The 16,082-nt window shown below is 47.4% G+C and overlaps 1 protein-coding gene across 1 annotated transcript in view; it reads right to left on the bottom strand.

Annotated features, from left to right (window-relative positions):
• Window positions 1-16,082, bottom strand: part of GPR137B (G protein-coupled receptor 137B) — a 72,533-nt gene that overhangs the window by 26,607 nt on the left and 29,844 nt on the right. Inside the window, exons 3-4 of the mRNA XM_064383622.1 lie at window positions 3,756-3,978; window positions 2,310-2,459 (exon numbers count right to left, since the gene is read on the bottom strand). Of these exons, the coding sequence (XP_064239692.1) occupies window positions 2,310-2,459; window positions 3,756-3,978 (373 nt within the window). The remainder of the gene's footprint in view (window positions 1-2,309; window positions 2,460-3,755; window positions 3,979-16,082) is intronic.

The following is a 16,082-nucleotide window of genomic DNA, read 5'->3' as shown; positions in this document are numbered from 1 at the left end:
ATTCTTGGTGTATCACGATTGTCTCTAATCATTGCTTAAAGTTTAGATTTTCATATATTTGATTTCCTCAAAATAGTGCACACCCTTCGAGTGCCTTGTCCGGCTTCCTCCCATCTTGTGTTTGTGGTGGTGCTGCTGCTGTTTTAATCCTTCCTAATTATAACACAATTTTACCTTGTCCTCACAGGTTTAGCTTATCATAATCATTTTATTCTTTCCTCCACTGTCTAAATCCAGCTCAGGGTTTGAGCCCCGCCGAGATGTTAGAAGCAGACTTATAGATGGTTAGGTATTCAGTACTTTTCCAGGAAAAGCTAAGGAAGCTCTGCAAATCCATCTAATAAATTTCTAACAGGGAAGTTTCTAAGATAGCTCAGGTTTCCCAGGAAATTAGAGAAGAGTTTAAAATATCAATGTTCAAGCTGCAAGTGATCCTGTACTGATCTGTCGGTTATATTTCTTGCCTTGTTACTTAAGTCTCTTCCCCTACTTGTGAGCTCGTCACTTTATAGAAACAGTTCTGATACCAGTCTCCTAGCATGAATCAATACAGTCTGACCACTAATCAGAGCCCTTAACGCTTGGATAAGATGTCCTCTATTTTGTTATATTTCTTTATTAGTGGCTAATCTGTGTGTCTCTTTTCCTTAGTGGACCATAAAGCTCCCACTGAGCAGGGAATGAGTCTGTTCAGTTTCGCATCCCTGGCACTTTGCACACTGCCCAAGATAGGAAAACAAACTGCTGTTTGTCAAATGAGTGAATGGCAGTTCATTCTTATTGTTTTATGTATTTTTTTGAGCACGGATGCCAGATGACATTTCACTACCTTTGTTCATTTGCTTTATGACTTATAAATTTATAGAATGTATTTTTAGAAAGAGTATCATATTGTGACTAGTGCCATGAGCCTTTACTAAAACTTTAAAATCCTCAGTCACTTTCGTCTAGATTTTCTCAAATGCTGTGTACATGCTCCATTGAAAAAACATTTTCTCCCTGAGGATGACTATGGCAAAAAAAAAAAAAAATTACAACTTCATGGTCCTGTGTATTTTCTGAAATCTGAATACAATTTGCTTAATCTTTGCAAATGTCACCCTTTAATAATACCATCTTATATTTATAAGGAAGTACTTTTAAAAAATTAAGTATACTGGCCAGCGTGGTGGCTCACGTCTGTAATTCCAGCACTTTGGGAGGCCGAGGCGGGTGGATCACCTCAGGACAGGAGTACAAGACCAGCCTGGCCAACATGGCGAAACCCCGTCTCTACTAAAAGTACAAAAAATTAGCCAGGTGTGGTAGTGGGCACCTGTAATCCCAGCTACTCTGGAAGCTGAGGCAGGAGAACTGCTTGAACCGAGGAAGCAGAGGTTACAGTGAGCAGAAGTTGCACCACTGCACTCCAGCCTGGGCAACAAGAGCGAAACTCCGTCTTAAAAAAAAAGAATTACTGCTTAACAAGAGCCCTAAGGGGGGAAAGGAGTGAAAAGTATGTGTGTACACATGTATGTGGATATATACACACATATAGATAATCTCCTGGTTTTCTCAAAAGACATGTGAAATGGAACACGGCAGGTGCTATGATCCATCTGACAGGTGAGGTTCGGACACCACACAGGGAAGTGACCATTGAAAGGCAAATACAGTTGGCCCTCCATATCAGCGGGTTGTACATCTGCGGACTCAACCAACCGCAGATCAAAAATATCTGAAAATAAAAAATATTAATAACAATTAAAAATAATAGAAATTTCAGCCAGGCACGGTAGCTCACACTTGTAATCCCAGCACTTTGGGAGGCCGAGGCGGGCAGATCATGAGGTCAGGAGTTTCAGACCAGCCTGGCCAACACAGTGAAACCCTGTCTCTACTAAAAATACAAAAAAAAATAGCTGGGCGTGGTGGCTGGCACCTGTAATCCCAGCTACTTGGGAGGTTGAGGCAGGAGAATCGCTTGAACTCGGGAGGCAGAGGTTGCAGTGAGCCAAGACTGCGCCACTGCACTCCGCCTGGGAGAAAGAGCTAGACTCCGTCTCAAGTAATAATAACAATAATAGAAATTTTCAAACAATGTATAACAACTGTTTACATAGCATTTGCATTGTATTTCGTATTGTAAGTCATCTAGAGATTGAAGTCTACAGAAGGATGTGTGTAGGTTATATGCAGATAGTACACCATTTTACACTTGAGCATTCAGATTTTGGTATTTTCTGGGGTCCTAGAACCAGTGCCTTGAGGATACCAAGGGCCAACTGTAGTCCCGGGTCAGGTGACACCTCCTCAGTGCCCCCACTGACCTGGTCTGATACATTGTACCAGTCGTAATCAAAGGAATGGACGCTCTTGTTCTGAGAAAATGATAGGATGAACAGGTTATAGCAGGCCCGAGAGGTGTAAAGCAGTATCACGGTGACACCGATGGCAGTCACTTGACACACGGAGGAGCCCTGGAAAAGAGGAAGCAGAAGGTATGGGCCACTCCGGGTCTGAGACACCAGCCCCTTCCCCAGCCCCCACCTGTGGGGACCTTTGGGACCTCAGGGGCACTGTGGTCTTGGTGGGTCTTCCATCAGAGTACTTCATCCTGAGGCCCTGAAACCTACTCCAAACCTCATCTCATCCACACTCCTTCCTACAATTTCAAGTTATCTTCATATGGACCCTGGGACATGGTTTGGAGATGCCTTCAATGGGGTTAAAATATGCGCCATTTGCCCGAGGCCTAGAGTATACGAGCAGGAAAGTCAGATGGCTTATTTGCCAAATCTCTAATGTACACTGCTCAGCTCCAAGAGGACCTTCTTGGCTTCTACACGCACCAGGTAAGCCGGCCGGGGCCTCTGGCTCAAGGAGGCAAGTAACCAATCTCAGAGGGACAACGGCTGGGGCAGAGCTCTGGATGGCTCTGTCCAGAGTCTTTGAGGCAGGGAATATGGGAGCCCTCATGTGACTGTGGGCTTGGAATTATGTGGAAATCAGTGGTCTGTGCCCCACGTTATGAAGCTATCGATTTCCAGACAGTTAAAAGACCCTGGCTTAAAACAGATAGTTAACATGACCGAAAAACTAAAACTCAGGCCGGGCGCGGTGGCTCATGCCTGTAATCCCAGCCCTTTGGGAAGCCAAGGTGGGCGGATCACCGGAGGTCAGAGTTTGAGACCAACCTTAACCTGAGCAACATGGAGAAACCCCATCTCTAGTAAAAATACGAAATTAGCCGGGCGTGGTGCTGCATGCCTATAATCCCAGCTATTCAAGAGGCTGAGGCAGGAGAATCGCTTGAACCCAAGAGGCAGAGGTTGCCGTGAGCTGAGATTGCACCACTGCACTCCAGCCTGGGCAACAAGAGCAAAACTCTGACTCAGAAAAAAACAACAAAAAATACTCAAAACAGATAGTTACGATGACCAGAAAACAAAAACTGACTTTTGATCACTGTGTTAAACCGTCATTAACTACATCAAGGATTTTATTTTATTTTTTTTGGCCAGTCATGCTTTGTTAGCTCATGTGCCATGGGGCGAGCTCGGTGGTGTTTTGACAACCTATGATTTAACCCCTCCTATTAAAAACTGCAGTTCTGTCGTGAAAAGCCTTGCGCAGCCCCTGTGTGGGAGATGATAAAACAGAGAAAGTCAAGGCAAAAATCAAGTCTAAAATTCATCAAAATGTACTTTTGCAAACCAGGAAACTATTTTGAGAACACGTTTCATGGGAGGGATCTCGATCACATTTCCAACTACCTTGGACTCCAAGTAAATGTTGGCTAAGGACATCTTAGAGATTTTGTAGAGACAGATGGAGAGAGACACGGCACACAGCACGAAGAGTGTGTCATTAATGGCCACTCGCACGGAGACGATAACCTTCCTCTCCCAATTTCCCGTCTTCACCAGCACGGCACAGGTTAAATTCACCAACAGGAAAACAAGGCTGATGAAGAGTGAGGCCAGGTAGAGGGGCAACCTGGAAAGGATGAGAGGAACTTGTCAGCTGCACATCCAGATCAAGCTAGAAGGAAACTGATGTGTTTTGGTGCACCGCTAGAGGCAGACACACCAAAGGTTACATTTAAGAGCTTGGACTAAAGTAGATGTTCCCAGATTCAAATTACAAACTGACCCCAGATTGTACCTCTGGATGGGCCCGTACCTCTCTGAGCCCCACTTTCCCTATCTGTGGGAGGTTGTGAGGACTGGGAGCTCATACACGTTGGCTGGCATGGACACTCACTGAGTGAGTGCTCCCTACTCACAGCGAAGAGTGGAGAGCATGGCTTGGGACAGGGTTTTACGGCCTTCTGACAGCTCCACATTGTTAGAATTAACAGGCAAAAATGCAACCTCTTTGAGCCTCAGTTTCATCACTTGAAAATAAGACTACATAATACCTACCTTATAGGTCTTTTGTGGGGATTAGGTGAGATGATGAATTTGTATAATGCATTTTACCCCCGACAAAAGTCATTACTGAAGTGGAGTCCAGAGGCCGGATCCAGTGTCTCACGTCTATAATCCCAATACTCTGGGAGGCCAAGGCAGGTGGATTGCTTCAGGTCAGGAGTTTGAGATCAGCCCGGCCAACATGGTGAAACCCTCTCTCTACTAAAAATACAAAAATTAGCCGGGCATGATGGCACACACCTGGAATCCCAGCTACTAGGGAGGCTGAAGCAAGATAATCACTTGAACCTGGAAGGCGGAGGTTGCAGTGAGCTCCGATCACGCCACTGCACTCTAACCTGAGTGACACAGCGAGACTCGGTCTCAAAAAAAAAAAAAAAAAATCCACCACAGCAACTGCCCAAGGTTCAACAAATGCAAAACTCTACTTCATTGGCCATATTTTACCTGTGGTTTCTCAGAGCTACACGCTTCCTGAGTGACCTGTGTAAAATCTATGGAAAGATCGGGACATGGAAACGGGATTCTAGTCCCAGCTCCAGACATACACTGATGACGAGTCGGGGGGTAGGGAGAGGGAGGTGCTAGAGAAAGAGGCAGACAGAGAAAAAGACACAGAGGGGGGCAGGGGGTATGGGCCAAAGAGACCTTGGTTCCAGCCCACCCAGGCCCATGCCCAGCTGCAATTTTATTTCCTGCCTCACATTCTAGTATGACATAACCCCTCACTTACTCAGGCTAATCCGAATGGCACTTTATGTCTTGTAATTAATAATTTACCACCCACTGGCAAAATCTCTCACATAACTTTCAGAACCCAGTTCTATCAAAGAACTTTGTCTACCCAGCTCCTGTTCATCCTCTAGATCTTAGCTCAAACAGCACTGCAGCAAACACACCCCTGACCCTCCTGCTACCTCCTCACGTGCACACACACATGTGGGTACACATGCAGCCAGGTTTCTCTGACTTCTGCTCTCCCGACCCCCTGTATTTTAACCTCACAGACTTATCACAGTTTATAACAAAACAGACAGGTGACCATCTGATCAATGACTGCGTCTCCCTAGACGAAAAGTCCTGTGGAAGATGAGACCTTCCATTTCTTTTTCCTTTTGAGATGGAGTCTCACTCTGTCACCCAGGCTGGAGTGCAGTGGCACAATCTCGACTCACTGAAGCCTCTGCCTCCTGAGTTCAAGCAATTCTCTGCCTCAGCCTCTTGAATAGCTGGGATTACAGGTGCCTGCCACCACACCTGGCTAATTTTTTTTATTTTTAGTAGAGATGAGGTTTCACCATCTTGGCCAAGCTAGTCTTGAACTCCTGACTTTGTGATCCACCCACCTTGGCCTCCCGAAGTGCTGGGATTACAGGCGTGAGCCACCGCACCCGACCAAGACTCTCCATTTTCACTCTCTCCATCCACACAGCAGGTGACGGGTCTCCATGAAGCAAGTTTAAGAGGGAGGGAGGGAAGAAGGAAGGAATCAGTCCAAAAAGCATGACATCAGCTATCAAGGGCTGCCCTTTTATTCCCTATGAATGCTCTAGCACAGCAGCTGCTAGTGCCCTGGCTAGCAGGGAAACATGTCATAAGAGAATTACATCTTTCTGGGGAGGGAGAAAGGACTGCAGGCTTCTTCCTGCATAGCCCTGTGCAGGGGGCTGGTTGCTCATCAGGCCTGTGCTGAGAAGGTGGATGAAGACGAGGCAAGCAGCTCAGGGGGGTAGGAAGGTGCCACAGTAAGAATGGGTATGCCCTGGAGGACGAACAAAGTGCACGCTTCAGACAGATGAGCGAGTCAGACATGCAGGAGGGGAGCCACCACCCCAGCATGACATCCAAAAAGCATGACGTCCAGCATGGCTGCAGTAAGATAGGAACAGCGCCCCCTGCCACCCAAGATCCGTGCGATGATGGGAGCGCTGTGAAGTCCTGGGGATTCAACCTCATGTGTCATGATGCAGTCACAGCTTTTCAAACAGAAACCAGTTTCTTTTTTAAAAAAGAAACATTAATGACTTGCCACGGACAGATTCTTTTCTAGGCCCTGATTACTGAGCATAGCCCCTCAGTCACGTCACAGGCCATGCAGTTCCCTCCACACCTCCAACCTCTCCCCCACCAGACTGGGCATGAGAGGGGCAGCCCCACCCTCCAGCATCCCCAGCCTCAAAATGCCATGCTGGGCTCCCACTAAGTGCCCTATCCTTCAATTTCTTTCTTTTTTTTTTTTTGAGACAGAGTCTCACTCTGTCACTCAGGCTAGAGTGCAATGGCGGTCTCAGCTCACTGCAACCTCTGCCTCCCGGGTTCAAGTGATTCTCCTGCCTCAGCCTCCTGAGTAGCCAGGATTACAGGTGCATGCCACCACACCCGACTAATTTTTGCATTTTTAGTAGAGACAGTTTCACTATGATGACCAGGCTGATCTTGAACTCCTGACCTCATGATCCACCAGTCTCGGCCTCCCAAAGTGGTGGATTACAGGTGTGAGCCACCACGCCCAGCCCCCTTATCCTTCAATTCTAAGACACACTCTTTGCTTCACATTTTTGTGTTTCCACGATCAGGATCACCTTGCACTGTGGAACACTGCATTCAATGCGGGAGTGTTTCTTCTCTTCCTGAAACCAGCTGTAAAGCCCTTGGTGTAGGAGGTCAAAATCAGGAAGCTGAAATCTGCACGCGACCTTGAGCCAGTCACCTAACCAAGCAAGCCCCGTGGCTTCCTCTTCTTGAGAGCTGGAGGTGTTCGTGTCAGTCTCTCGGGGCCGTGGAGTGGGACAGAGAAATAATGCCTGTGGAGCTTCCAGGGCAGCTTCTGGCTTACAGGGAGGTGTTACGGTTCTCATGTGCTCCGCCCCATGTTCTCACAGTGATGGGGGAATCAGGGCAGGAGGCTATGGGCCAGAGGGACTGTGGAGAGAGACAAAGGCAGGGCCTTTGCGAGTTACCAAAAGTCTGCATTCCGGATTCTCAAAAGCTCTGCTTTTGTTGTTTTATCTACTGTGCTTTTGTGAAGAGCGCTAGTTGGAAACATCCAGAAGCCGCTGGCACGGCCCTATTGTTTTTGGACCCTTGTTGGTTTGTACACACATGCCATGCAGCAGCCTCTGGGGAACCCACTGTATGGCCACTTGTGTTTTACAGATGATTCCTCGTGGGTGCTGTCTGAAACACAGTTGACCCTTAAGCAATACAGACTGAACTGTGCAGCGCCACTTAGGCGTGGCTTTTCCTCCACTGCCACCCTTGAGACAGCAAGACCAACCCTTCTTCTCCCTCCTCCACTGACTCAACATGAACAGATGAGGATGAAGACTCTGATGATGATCCACTTCCACTACATGAGTAGAAAATTTCTTTCCTCTTCCTTATAATTTTCTGTATTTTTTAAGAAGACGGCATCTCTCTGTGTCACCCAGGCTGGAATGCAGTGGCACAATCATGGCTCACTGTAGCCTCGAACTCCTGGCCTCAAGTGATCCTCCTGTCTCGGCCTCCCAAAGTGCTGGGATTACAGCTGTGAGCCACTGCACCCAGCCTACACTCTTCCTCAGAAAATATGCTTGCTTCTGTAGCTTCAATCATGACTTTTGTATGACTGAGTTCAAACATCTTTTGTCTCAAGCTATGCCTCTGATCACGTGTCTAAGAGCCTACATTCCGAGGCTGCTCCCTCAAGCCAGCATGTCCCAAACTCAATTCCCAATGTCCTTTTGTTTTTTTTTTTTGAGTTGGGGTCTTTCTCTGTCACCCAGGCTGGAGTGCAGTGGTGCAATCATAGCTCACTGCAGCCTTGAACTCCTGCGCTCAAGCAATCCTCCCACCTCAGCCTCCCAAGTAGCTAGGACTACAGGCCCGTGCCAGCACACTCAGCCCCAATATGCCTCTTCTAACATGCCGCTAAGTGTTCCTATTTCTGTTAAAGGTGCCATAGCTTTTCATAGACTTTTTTTTTTCTTTCAGATGGAGTCTTACCCTGTCACCCAGGTTGGAGTGCAATGGTGTGGTCTCGGCTCAATGCAACCTCCGCCTCCCGGGTTCAAGTGATTCTCCCACCTCAGCCTCCTGAGTAGCTGGGACTACAGGCATGTGCCACCACACTGGTTAATTTTTGTATTTTTAGTAGAGATGGGTTTCACTATGTTGGCCAGGCTGGTCTTGAACTCCTGACCTTGTGATCCACCCAACTCAGCCTCCCAAAGTGCTGTGATTACAGGCGTGAGGCACCGTGCCTGGCCTCATAGACTCTTAAACCGTAATGTTCTTCTGTGATTATATTCACCCCTATATACTCCATTGTCAAGGTCAGCAGATTCTTCATTCCCGCTCTATGCCTCCTGTGCCAGCCTCACACACCGTCTCACACCTCTGGCCAGAACTAATATAGTTTCCTAATTCACCTCTGCCCTAAAGCCCTGCCCTGCATCCTCCAGACCCTAGCACTCAAGAGGCAGATCCATCTACAGAGAGGCTACACACTGATCAAGCTGCTCAACTCTGTTTTAAATATGTCTGGATGTCTCCACCTCCTGCCTTTCTGCAAGCTGATTTTTCTGCCTAGAATCTTCCTCCCCCTTGACTTTTATCTATCACATCCTATCCTCTGAGCCTTTAGGGGGTTTTGTTTAGTCTACTAAACAAAAGCCTATTATCTTAAGAGAGGAGGCTGTGTTGGGAGGTTTGAAACAATATGAAAAAAAATACGCGTGATCTAACATCAAGTTAAAAAGTCAGGATGCAGGGCCAGGCACAGTGGCTCATGCCTGTAATCCCAGAACTCTGGGAGGCCGAGGTGGGTAGATCACCAGAGGTCAGGAGTTCGAAACCAGCCTGGCCTACATGGTGAAACCCTGTCTCTACTAAAAATACAAAAAACTAGCCAGGTGTGGCGGTGCATGCCTTTAATGCCAGCTACTTGGGAGGCTGAGGCAGAATTGCTTGTACCTGGGAGGCGGGGGTTGTGGTGAGCCAAGATTGCGCCATTACACTGCAGCCTGGGCAACAAGAGTGAAACTCCATCTCAAAAAAAAATTAAAAATTAAAAATTAAAGCAAAATTGGAAATGTGATATATAGACATCAACTTTGTCTTGGGAAATCTGCATAAAAACCTACAATGGAATACATCATTGTATCTCCTTAGGGCAGGAGGGAGGTTTACACTGGGAGAAGGGAAAGTTCAGCGGACTTGCTTTATTTCTTTCCACATGTCTACATTCACAAAATTTCTATCTTTTTCTATTTTATAAAGTTTTTCCTAATAAGCTCGTTATCACTTTTATAATGCAAAACTATCTTGCAAAACGAGGTTTTTTTTTCCTCCCCTCTATGCCTGCAGCTGTGGTGGGGAGTGATCTGGAGGTGTGGAGAGAGAGTTTTAAAAGGTGGCCAGAATAAACTGCACCAAAAAAGTGTGTTTCCACAGAAACAGTTTTGTGCATTGCCCCCAAAACTACTTCTTTTTAACCTAAACCATAGGGTCAGGATAAATAGCTCATCCTGGCATGGTGACAGAAATGACCCAAGGAAATAAAACAATCAGTGTGACCCAGCATCCCGGAAGACCACGTTCAGTGTGACCCAGCATCCCGGAAGACCGCCTTCAGTGTGACCCAGCATCCTGGAAGACCGCCTTCAGTGTGACCCAGCATCCCGGAAGACCACGTTCAGTGTGACCCAGCATCCCGGAAGACCGCCTTCAGTGTGACCCAGCATCCCGGAAGACCACTTTGCCTGCAGGACCGGAAAGATCAGTGCTGCTGGTCAGCAAGTGCAGGGATGAGGGAGTCTTCAAGGCAGCCAACACAACAGCGCCTGCCCACCTCCCATTATGAGAGGACAGAGCTAGGAGTTGTAAAGCATTGTTTAAATTTATCTCCCAGCTGGGCACGGTGGCTCATGCCTTTAATCCCAGCACTTTGGGAGGCTGAGGTGGTGGACTGCAATGTCAGGTGTTTGAGACCAGCCTGACCAACATGCTGAAACCCCATCTCTACTAAAAATACAAAAATTAGCTGGGCATGGTGCCACTGTAGCCTGGCAACACAGCAAGACTCCATCTCAAAAAAAAAAAAATTATCTCCCAATACCATTGATTCTTTCCTTCCTTTCCTTCCTTCCTCTTTCCCTCCCTCCTTCTTCCTTTCCCGCCCTCCCTTCCTTTTTCTTTCTCTTTCTCTCCCCCTCCCTTTCTTCCTTTCTCTTTCTCTTTTCCTCCCTCCCTTCCTTTCTTTCTTCTCTTTTTTCTTTTTTTTGAGACAGGGTCTTGCTCTGTTGCCCAGGCTGCAGAGCAGTAGTGCAGTCAGTCACACCTCACTGCAGCTTCAGCCTCCTAGGTCCAAGCGAGCCTCTCACCTCGGCATTCTGAGTAGCTGGGAACACAGGCAGGTACCCGCATGCCCAGCTGATTTTTTTATTTTATAGAGACAGGATCTTGCTCTGTTGCCAGGGCTGGTCTTGAACTCCTGAGCTCAAGTGATGCTCCCACCTCAGCCTCCCAAAGCGCTGGGATTACAAGCATAAGCCACTGCTTTTTCGCTTAAAGAAAGTGAAGAGTATGCCACGCGTGGTGGCATGTACCTGTAATCCCAGCACTTTGGGAGGCTGAGGCAGGAGAGTCACCTAAGTCCAGGAGTTCTAGGCCAGCCTGGGCAACACACCAAGACCTTATCTCTACAATTTTTTTTTTTAATTAGCTGGATGTAGTGACACGCACCTGTACTCCCAGCTACTCAGGAAGCTGAGGCAGGAGGATTGCTTGAGCCCAGGAGATGAAGGCTGCAGTGAGCTGTGATTGCACCATTGCCACTGCACTCCAGCCTGGGTGAGACCTTGTCTCTTAAAAACAACAAAAAAAGGCCGGGCGCAGTGGCTCACACCTCTAATCCCAGCACTTTGGGAGGCTGAGGAGGGCAGATCATCTGGGGTCAGGGGTTCAAGAATAGCCTGGCCAACGTGGTGAAACCCCATCTCTAGCAAAAATTAGCCAGGCTTAGTGGTGGGCACCTGTAATCCCAGCTACTTAGGAGACTGAGACAGGAGAATCACTTGAACCCGGGAGGTGGAGGTTGCAGTGAGCCAAAATTGCACAATTGCACTCCAGCCTGGGCAGCAAGAGCAAAACTCCATCTTAAAAAAGAAAAACAAACAAAAAACCTGGCTCGCTATATTTTTTCCTTATTTAAAAACTCACAAAGCTGGAGGGCAAACAGTTGAAAATGTTTAAAATCAAAATCGAAGTGCTCTTGAGCACTCCCATGCCAAATATTCACGTTTCTTAAACCGAGTAAATTAAATACATAGACTGAGAAAGAGAAAGCCTGAATCACACTGGCTTCCACTCAAGCAAAACTCTGAGCTAGCAGATGTGGGAGGGTAGAGGTGACTTTAAGTGAAAAATAAAGTGGTTCTTGGCTGAGTTGAATATAAATTATCTTCAAAACCAGTGAATTGCTACAGGAATGGATTGGAGTGGAAAGTTTCAACTAGTTCTAGACTAATGGCTCCTGTTTTATTTCAGGTGAGTCATGATTAAATTACGAAAGCCAATCTATTTAGAAGCCAACATACCAAACCATCTCAAGACTGTGGCCTGAAATGTCTCTAGTGGCACCTGGTTTAAGAGAACTGAGGAACTGTATAAATGAGAGTAAAGATGTGCCTACGCAGAAGTAACTCCTAGTATTTCTTTGTATTTGGCAACAAAACTACAAGGATTGGGTTAACAGGCAGCTCCCGCTGAAACCTCACCCTCCTGCTTCAAGGGACTCTCCAACTTCGCTGGCCCAAACATCTCGCTTTTTCTTCTTTCTTTCTTTTTGGGTGTCTTGCATTGGATTTTTTTTTTAATTGAGTTTTTGTTCTTGTTGCCCAGGCTGGTGTGCAATGGTGCAATCTTGGCTTACTGCAACCTTGGCTTCCTGAGTTCAAGTGATTCTCCTGCCTCAGGCTCCTTGAGTAGCTGGGACTAAAAGTGCGTGCCACCATGCCTGGCTAATTTTTCTATTTTTAGTAGAGACACAATTTCACTCTGTTAGCCAGGATGGTCTCAAACTCCTGATCTCAGGTGATCCACCCACCTCTGCCTCCCAAAGTGCTGAGACTAGAGGTGTGAGCCACCAGGCCCAACCCCAAACGTCTCACTTTTAACATCTGGATCCAACTATATTTCTCCCCATCTTCTCCCTTCATGTCTGCAAATCCCTTTCCAATAAAATGCAGCCACACGTCAGCACAGCTTGTCTTCGAGGTATACGGTGGCTCAAGGATCAAGCGACAACTGCCCCACCCACATGTCTTCTCCCCTGAAGACCCAGTCCCTGTGCTCAGAGGTTGAAAGCTTTTTTTTTTTTTTGAGATGGAGTTTTGCTCTTGTTGCCCAGGCTGGAGTGCAATAGTGCCATCTCGGCTCACTGCAACCTCCGCCTCCCGGGTTCAAGCAGTTCTCCTGCCTCAGCCTCCCGAGTAGCTAGGATTACAGGCGCGCACCACCATGCCCAGCTAATTTTTTTGTATTTTTAGTAGAGACATGGTTTGTCCATGTTGGACAGGCTGGTCTCGAACTCCTGACCTCAGGTGATCCGCCCGCCTTGGCTTCCTAAAGTGCTGGGATTACAGGCGTGAGCCCCTGAGCACAGCTGGTTGAAAGCTTTTTAAAGAATTTCCTTTCTGACCAGTGCTTTCATATTCCACCTCTAGAAGACATCTAATTACCCCCGCCTCAACTGTTTCCAAGATAAACTCAGTTCTGTGGTCCAATCAGACAGAATTTATCCTCCCATCTCCATCTTCACTCATGCTTTGACTTACATTTCTGGTTAGGGGTTGCCAAGCAAAGACCATAGATGCAGAGGAGAAGCTACTATTTTGTCACTGGAGAAGAGAGGGGACTGTCGACTTGTACTTCATACAGGTTGAACATCCCTAACCCAAAAATTCAAAATCCGAAATGCTCCAAAATCTGAAACTGAGTGTCAGTCAACATGATGCCACAAATGGGGAATTCCACACCTGACTTCATGTGATAGATTGCAGTCAAAACACAGTTAAAACTGTTTTACGCAGTATTATTAAAAAGATTGTATAAAACTCCCTTCAGGATACATGTATAAGGTGTATCTGAAACATTAATAAATTTCACATTAGACTTATGTCCCATCCCATCCCCCCATATCTCATTATGTATATACAAATATTTCTTTTTCCTTTTTTTTCAGATGGAGTCGCTGTGTTGCCCAGGCTAGAGTGCAATGGCATGATCTCCACTCACTGCAACCTCCACCTCCCGGGTTCAAGCGATTCTCCCGTCTCAGCCTCCTGAGTAGCTGGGACTACAGGTGCCCACCACCGCCCCAGCTCATTTTTGTATTTTTAGTAGAAACGGGGTTTCACCATGTTAGCCAGACTGGTCTCAAACTCCTGACCTCAAATGATCCACCCGCTTTGGCCTCCCAAAGTGCTGGGATTACAGGCATGAGCCACCATGCCTGGCCTTTATATGCAAATATTTCAAAATCCAAAAATCTCTGAAATCTGAAACACTTTTGGTCCCAAGCATTTCAGATTAGGGACACTCAACCTGTCCTTTAAATCGCTCTCCGTGGAACCAACATCATTTCACAGCAGACGCTGAAGTTCCACGTGAGTTGGTAGCGATGTGAACTGAGCTATGCAGAAAGTAGTGAAGGGAGACAGCAAGATCAGGCGAAGAACAAAACAAAGCCGGGGCCAGTCAGTCTCGTAAGGGTACAAGCCAGGGGCCCAAGAACCTTCACAGAACCTTCTGAACTTCAGAGAAACTTTCTGAACTGGTTTCCTTGGACATAAACTCAGGATTAAACTATTACACCTTCAGAATTTTAAGTAAAAAGTATTTACATATTTTTAGATAATATATATTTAAATAAAATATGTATATGATTTAACATATTTTAAAAAGTGAAAAAATAGCCAGGAGTGATGGCTCATGCCTGTAATCCCAGCACTTTGCGGAAGTAGGTGGATAACGCAGTCAAGAGTTGAGACCATCCTGACAAACATGGTGAAACCCCATCTCTACTAAAATTACAAAAATTAGCTGGGCGTGGTGGTGCATGCCTGTAGTCCCAGCAATTCACAAGGCTGAGGCAGGAGAATTGCTTGAATATGGGAGGCTGGGGTTGCAGTGAGCCGAGATCACGCCATTGCACTCCAGCCTGGCAACAGAGTGAGTCTGTCTCAAAAAAAAAAAAAAAAAAAAGTGACAAAATAGTTTTTCATTTTGACCCCAGGAGGCGATGGCCAGAGTCACCTTTTCAGAAATGTTTGCTGGTGGTGGTGAAATTCTCCTGGGCAGATATTCCAGAACCCCTGGACTCACGCTGCACCCCCTCACCTCCTCCAGAAGCCTGTTCTCCTCCCCCAACCCCAGTCAAACCTGACCTTTTTTTTGAGACAAATTCTCACTCTGCTGCCCAGGCTGGAGCACAGTGGGGCAATCTTGGCTCACTGCAACTTCTATCTCCTGGGCTCAAGTGATCTTCCCACCTTAACCTCCCAAGTAGCGGAAAAAACAGAGGTATGCTACCTTGCCCGGCTAATTTTTGAATTTTTAGTAGAGACAGGGTTTCACTATATCGGCCAGGCTGGTATCAAACTCCTGACCTCTGGTGACCCACCCACCTTGGCCTCCCAAAGTGCTAGGGTTACAGGCGTGAGCCACCGCGCCCGGCCAAACTTGAGTATTCTTTAAGCCACTAGCTCTTGGCCTTACGGACATCACAGGCCTCTTTGAAAATCTGGGGAGAGCTATGAACCCCTCCATAGGAAATGCAGATCCACCTCCTCACATAACTGAAGAGGTTCCCTTCCAGATTACACCCAGCACAAGCCTCTCTTCTTCCAAAAAATGTCCATGCCTCCCCGGGTCCATGCTTTCAGCATGTTGCATATTCTGCTTTGCCTGATTCTCCAAGCCTTTGTGTTATTTAAGCCACCTTCAAATAGAGTGTACACTTCTCAACTATAATACCGTTTCCTCGTGGTGCCTAAATGAGTACTGAATGGTCAGAATGGTATTTCTGTATGGGAATGGATACCCACATCTGCACCTGCACCCACACCCGCATCTGCACCTGCACCCGCACCCACATCTGCACCCGCATCTGCACCCGCACCCGCACCTGCACCCACATCTACACCCGCACCCACATCTGCACCCACATCTGCAACCACATCTGCACCCGCATCTGCACCTGCACCCACATCTGCACCTGCACCCGCACCCACATCTGCACCCGCATCTGCACCCGCACCCGCACCTGCACCCACATCTACACCCACACCCACATCTGCACCCACATCTGCAACCACATCTGCACCCGCATCTGCACCTGCACCCACATCTGCACCTGCACCCGCACCCACATCTGCACCCGCATCTGCACCCGCACCCGCACCTGCACCCACATCTACACCCGCACCCACATCTGCACCCACATCTGCAACCACATCTGCACCCTCATCTGCACCTGCACCCACATCTGCACCATCTGCACCCACATCTGCACCTGCACCTGTACCCACATCTGCACCTACATCTGCACCCACATCTGCACCTGCACCCACACCAGCACCATCTGCACCCACATCTGCACCTGCACCCACATCTGCACCTGCA

Source organism: Aotus nancymaae, unplaced genomic scaffold (genome assembly GCF_030222135.1).
Source record: "Aotus nancymaae isolate 86718 unplaced genomic scaffold, 86718_ANA_hifiasm-v0.15.2.pri h1tg000032l_0, whole genome shotgun sequence".
Lineage (NCBI taxonomy): Eukaryota > Metazoa > Chordata > Mammalia > Primates > Aotidae > Aotus > Aotus nancymaae.
This window is presented reverse-complemented; position numbering and strand designations above follow the sequence as displayed.